Genomic DNA, 6,607 nt, shown 5'->3' on the forward strand with positions numbered 1-6,607 from the left:
AACTCGGTACAATCTTCTACATTTTTGCATGTTGCATTTATACTTTTAAGTGTACAATATTTAATACAATTTGAAATATTGATCTGTGCCATTTCAATATCTATAACCATATTATGACAGTAGTTTCATTACTTGTTTTTCTGCCCCCTGCTTCTTTGACGAAGATCGAAATGGAAAGTCGTAGTTACGATTTTCCGAGATGACGTAAAGTTGGCATTGAACCGGACGTTGGTTGGCCTCAAAAATGATGACGATGTCAGCCAATCATATTGTCCCAAGTCACACACCGCAAATGTACAGGCAGGAAAGATGGCAGCCAGAAATGGGAAGAATGGATTACTTGAGAAAGTAAGAATTATTTGTATATTAACGTTAATTATTTGGGAACCTGGTTTGCTCCTTTTAGAAATAGCGATCGTTCATTACAGTGTGGTGCATGTTTTTTTTGGCGGCCTAGATACTTTTTTCTTGCCTCGCTGTAAGAATGCCCGCCAGACAAAACCGTTCATTTTGAGTTTGTTAGCTAATAGTAACTAGCGAGCCAGCAAGGTAACTAGTTGTATTTGCCTAAGTTAATGGAGATTCTGTAAAAGCCTTGGTTGTGGAAACAGCATCTAGTTAACCTGTAACATTGTATGTGTGTTCACTTAGAAAGACGCTGAGAGAAGCTGCACATCGACTGCACAGATATAGCTTTAGCATGCTAATATTGTTCCTGGTTTTACACTACGCGCTAGTTAGATAACAGGAAACTGTAAGCTACTATCAACAGCATATGCTGCTGTCGGATAACTTCACTAAATGCATACAATTTACTAGTTAGACCTGCAGTGGACAACCACTCAAGGTCTTATGTGTCAGTCTAGAGTAGGAGCATATCAACTGGGCTTCAAATATGACCATATGAGGGTCATTTCGTAGAGTTACCTACATTTATCTAAATAGGTTTGAAACCTAACATGCACCTCCAGTAAGTCTTGTATTTTAGTTGGGGGGGGTGTATTAAAGAACTGTGTTTCTCATGCTATTGACCATTGTCATTTGTTTTCAGTGGAGGATTGATGAGAAACCTGTAAAAATTGACAAATGGGACGGTGCAGCTGTCAAGAATTCTCTTGATGATGCAGCAAAGAAGGTTTGCATACAGTACAATTGGGGACACATTGCACGCCCTACTTTGCTGATTTTAACCCTTTAGTATGTTTTAAAGTATATGGTTGTGACATTTTCAATTTTTCCAACATTAATCAGGTCCTTTTGGAGAAATATGGCTATGCTGAGAACTTCAATCTCGTCGATGGACGTCTCCTTATTTGTACAATCTCCTGCCTCTTCGCCATTGTAGCTTTAATTTGGGACTTCCTTCATCCATTCCCTGAGTCCAAACCAGTCCTGGCAATCTGTGTCATATCATATCCTTTTATGGGAAACACAATGTTACTATTGTTTTTGTCAAATGTTATGATTTACAGTTTGAGGTCATGTTAATTTTTCAAAATTGTCAAACTTTAGGATGGGGTTATTCAACTCGGCCCCTTGATCCCAGTTCCACTCCAGTGTTTTACTGCAATCACCTAATCAGGGACTTCACTCTAAAAATAGAAAAGGTCCTTAATGTGTCCTTTACTTTGAAACGGTGGGGGAATCTCTATGAGTTAGTAATGGAAAAAGGTTAAACATTTTATTGTGAAGAACTATTTAAACTTGTTGCTCGAAGCACCAGGTAAACAACTCAACCACTTAAGTCCCCCGAAAAGGCTCTTCAAATAGTTCAAATGGGAAGCAATTAAACTTTTTTTTACCTGGTGGTTCAATTCACCCACTTGGTGTTCCATGTCCCAGATTTAAAGGATTAGAATGAAAACCAGCAGCACCGAATCCTGAGGTCTGGCATTGAGAACCAGTGCTTTAAAGGCCTGTACACATTTGAATTAATCCCATTTATGTCCACCTTTACATAGACTTATGCTGTTGATGTTTTTTTTTTAATAGCTTTGCAACCTTGCTGTCATGTGTTTTCATGTCTTCCGTTTGGATCCCTGTTATCCTTAACTGATCCTTACGTATTTCATAATGATGGGCATTCTAACTTTATACACATCCTACCAAGAAAAGAACATCTTCCTTGTTTCGGTTCAGAAAGACCCTGCTGGCATGGACCCTGACCACACATGGCAGCTTTCATCTAGTCTGAAAAGGTTGTTACTTAAAATGTGGACTGTTCACTTTCCCCATATCTTTTATTCTGACAGTCAATGGTTATGTTTTTAATTGAGACTGAAGTCCTGCTTAGCAAATGTTTTTTTTTTATTTGTGTTCATTTCCAAGGGTTAACCGTGTGTTGTGATATCTACTTTCTGCAGATTTGATGACCAGTACACTCTAAGAGTGTCCTTCACGGATGGAAAGTCCAAACACTCACGGGAGCAGGAGATAACGAAGTCTGTGGGGGCTTTCTTTGATGAGAATGGAACCCTGGTCATGGACCAGTTTGAAAAATGTGTGTCTAAACTCCATGACACATTGGCTACTGAAAAGAAGACAAAATGATAGAGATCCAATGCTAGCCAATTCTGGAAAACACAACATAAACAGCAGTGGACCGCTCTGGTATTGTACGGTCCTGGTTGCATTCGAATCAGTCATTGGTTGTTATAAAAGTCTGCACGCAACTTTTGTTGTTCATTGTTACATTTGTCCAATAACTTTTATTTTTATCACAGTTGTCCATTAATATTCTTTCTGTGTTAATGCTGATATAAGTCTCATCTATACAATTATTTTAAGTACCCCTTAAAAGCAAAGGTTAATAAAAGCTTTGCTGGCATTTGCATCGCTCAAGTTTTCATTGTTACCATTGAATGGCTGAAAATGAACAGAGTTTAAGGTGTTTATTTTATGATTATTTTTTTTTTACACAAGGCCTTAGAAGAGTCAAGAAAACAGGACTTTTTTTCCTATATAAAACGTCCTTAAAGCCTTATTTAGTGGAGCAAGTCTTTCTTTTAAAAGCTTTGCATTTTATTAGTTCATGGATTTTTTTTGGTATACTGTAGTTATAAGGCTTTAAAGGGCAAATAACAAAGGACTGTCCAGAAATGTCGTGTGGTTGTCACCTGCCTTTATTCAGTATTTTTATTTTTTTTAACAGGCACACCTATTTTCTTGTAAATATTTTGTTGATAGTTCGGAAATGGAATTGAAGTTATCCTGACCGTTGGTTTTCATTTTCCTTTGTCACAGAATATTGAAAACACGTACACTAGCAGATTTTGTAAAGACAAGGGTTTATTTAAATCTCTATCGCTGGATCGTTAACGATTGCGTCAATAAACTTTTGAAGTTAATATCGGTTAAGCCGAATACCGCACAGACTTGCGTTAGACTTGAGTCATGCTGTATATATCCGCGATACCGATTTAATAAAGCCCTTAATTTATTTTTTAAAACTTTGATGGTAGTCTTGAATGTAGTTTATTTCCCTGTAGTATTACATTTAAGCGCTACAGTCTGCTATTTATGTCTATAGAGCTTTGGCTTTAGCAACCTTTATTGTACCTGCCTGTTCATACAAGTTTAAAATAAAGTTAATGGCATTTTTATATCTTTGTCAACTAACTTCACTGACCTTATACACTATGGGACGATTTCGCGAACACAGATTAACCCCAGTCCTAGACAAAAAAATCAAGCTCAATGGAAAATCCAGTCTTTAGTACTAGGCTTAATCGGTGTCCGCGACACGGGCCTTGAGTTTTTTTGTGTTGATAGTTGCGTTGTAAGCTTAATAACGACGGGTTTTGGTAATTGGTCAATTTACCATAGCTAAGGGTTATGAAAATAACTATCATCGTCATTGTAAAAGTTATAGTTGATCTTTGAAAATATGAACATTATTGTGGAGTGGTACTTTTAGCTTCATGAAATATTTTGATAAAAGCCATTCCATCATTAAAGAATCCTCTCTTACTGAAATGTTATAAAGAGTAGATGTAAGGCTCCTTCTAGCGGTCACGTCGGGGAATTGAGTTGGTGACAAACTTGGCATTGCTTTACATTTCATGATGTACAAATAAATACCATATTCAAGGGAAATAAACAATAAAATTACATTCTATAGCTACAATGAAACAATTATTGTTTAGCGGGTGCACTGATCAGATAACAGGTTGACTCGTTTATTTTTGAAACAGTGAATTGTGATGTAAATGTAAAGTTTAATAGTCTTTTAACATTAATTCCAGTCATTGGTAGTGGAGTGCTAAAGCCAAAGAAAGTGTGGGCTTTAGGATTGACCAGTATGAGAGATATACAAACCTGTTTCCAAGAAAACTGGGACGCTAAAAAAAAAGCTGATTATTTATCCCTATATTTAATTGAAAATAGTACAAAAACAACATATCAAATGTTGAAACTGAGAATCTTTATTGTTTGGGAAAAAATACATGAACCTTTTGAATATGATGCCAGCAACTCGTTTAAAAAATTTGGGACAGGGGTATGTTTACCACCGTTGCATGACCTCTTCTTTTAGTAATACCCTAAGTGTTTAGGAACTGAGGAGACCAATTGCAGTAGTTTTGAAAGTGAAATGTATTCCCATTCTTGCTTGATATAAGATTTCAGCTGCTCAATAGTTCGGGGTCTCCTTGGTCGTATTTTTCATTTCATAATGTGCTAAATGCTTTCAATGGTTGACCGGTCTGGACTGCAGGCAGGACAGTTTAGCACCTGGACTCTTTTACTACGGAGCCATGCTGTTGTAATACGTGCAGAATGTGGTTTGGCATTGTGTTACTGAGATAAGCAATGCCTTCCCTGATAAATATGTCTGGATAGCAGCATATGTTTCTCCAAAATGTGCATATATTGTTCAGCATTAATGGTTCCTACAAAGATGTGCAAATCACCCATGCCATGTGCACTAATGCACCCCCATACCATCACGATGCTGGCTTTTTAACTGTGCACTGATAACAAGCTGAATGGTCCCTCTCATCTTTAGATGTGGCATCCATGATTCCTAAAAATTATTTAAAATGTTGATTTGTCAGTCCACAGCAGTTTTTCACTTCGCCTCAGTCAATCTGAAATGAGCTTGGGCCCAGAGTAGGCCGTGACGTTTCAGGATCTTGTTTATACACCGATCAGCCATAACATTATGACCACCTGCCTAATATTGTGAAGGTCCCCCTTTTGCTGCCAAAAAAGCCCTGACCTGACGACTCCACTAGACCTCTGAAGGTGTGCAGAGGTATCTGGCACCAAGATGTTATAGCAACAGATCCTTTAAGTCCTGTAAGTTGTGAGAGGTGGTCTCCGTGGATCAGACTTGTTTGTCCAGCATATCCCATATTATATGGATTGAGATCTGGGGAATTTGGAAGCCAAGTCAACACCTTGAACTTGTTGTTGTGTTCCTCAAACCATTTCTGAACCATTTTTGCTTTGTGGCAGAGTGCATTATCCTACTGAAAGAGACCAATGCCATCAAGGAATACTGTTGCCATGAAAGGGTACACATGGTCTGCAAACATGCTTAGGTAGGTGGTACATGTCAAAGTAACATCCACATGAATGGCAGGACCCAAGGTTTCCCAGCAGAACATTACCCAAAGCATCACACTGCCTCCACCGACTTGCCTTCTTCCCATAGTGCATCCTGGTGCCATGTGTTCTCCAGGTAAGCGACGCACACGGACTCGGCCATCCATGTGTTGTAAAAGAAAACGTGATTCATCAGACCAGCCCACATTTTTTCCATCACACTGTAATCCAGTTCTGAACAATAAATTCAATCAAATGTATTTATAAACCCCTTTTTACATCAGCAGTTGTCACAAAGTGCTTTTACAAAACAAAACATCCAGCCTGAAACCCCAAGGAGCAAGCAACAACAATCTTGAAGGATTGTGGCTAGGAAAAACTCCCTAAGAGGGGCCAAAATTTTGTAAGAAACCTAGAGAGGAACCAGACTTCACTACAGCATATTGTGTCCGTTTGTAATGCAGTACTGCCTTAGGGTCCGAAGATCAAATCCATCCAATATTGGTTTTCGGGCCTTGTCCCTTGCGTTCAGAGATTTCTCCAGATTCTCTGAATCTTTTAATGATATTATGTACCATAGATGATGAGATCCCCAAACTCTTTGCAATTTTGCTAACTCTTTGCAGAAACATGATTCTTAAATTGTTGCAATTTTTGCCCACACAGTATTTCACAGGGTGGTGAACCTCTCCCAATCTTCAGACAGACTCATCCTCTCTGGGATGCTCTTTTTATACCCAATCATGTTACTGACCTGTTGCCAATTAACCTAATTAGTTGTGATGTTCCACCAGGTTTTTTTTTTAGCTTTTTTGAAACGTGTTGCTGGCATCAAATCAAAAGTGGGCATATATTTTTCCAGAAACAATAACATATCTCAGTTTTAACATTTGACATGTTGTCTTTAAACTATTTTCTAAATGAAAATAGTTCAAATGATTTGCACATCATTGGTTTAAATGATGTACAAATGTGGTTTAAGTTCCAGGGCAATAAACAGGCCTTTGGTTCCATACATTTTTATGTGTACGGGTGTCATATGTGTACGGGTGTCAATTTC

General features: G+C 38.1%; 1 protein-coding gene across 2 annotated transcripts; it reads left to right on the plus strand.

The window, feature by feature from the left end:
• Positions 1 to 244: 244 nt before the first annotated feature.
• spcs2 (signal peptidase complex subunit 2) lies at positions 245 to 3,602 on the plus strand. 2 transcript variants are annotated; one of them, XM_010898499.5, is made up of 5 exons: positions 245 to 348; positions 1,052 to 1,135; positions 1,252 to 1,412; positions 2,064 to 2,198; positions 2,364 to 3,602. In XM_010898499.5, the coding sequence occupies exons 1-5, from the start codon at positions 310 to 312 to the stop codon at positions 2,548 to 2,550; spliced, it is 606 nt and encodes a 201-aa protein (XP_010896801.1). In that variant the 5' UTR covers positions 245 to 309; the 3' UTR covers positions 2,551 to 3,602.
• Positions 3,603 to 6,607: the final 3,005 nt, after the last annotated feature.

The sequence above is a fragment of the Esox lucius genome, chromosome 1 (assembly GCF_011004845.1).
Source record: "Esox lucius isolate fEsoLuc1 chromosome 1, fEsoLuc1.pri, whole genome shotgun sequence".
NCBI classification, from domain to species: domain Eukaryota; kingdom Metazoa; phylum Chordata; class Actinopteri; order Esociformes; family Esocidae; genus Esox; species Esox lucius.

Excerpts from the sequence above, each read along its gene's own strand:
- spcs2 (XM_010898499.5), top strand. The coding sequence starts at position 310 with ATGGCAGCCAGAAATGGGAAGAATGGATTACTTGAGAAA. Across the intron at positions 349-1,051 it reads AGAATGGATTACTTGAGAAA|TGGAGGATTGATGAGAAACC; the intron begins GTAAGAATTATT and ends ATTTGTTTTCAG. Across the intron at positions 2,199-2,363 it reads CTTTCATCTAGTCTGAAAAG|ATTTGATGACCAGTACACTC; the intron begins GTTGTTACTTAA and ends TACTTTCTGCAG.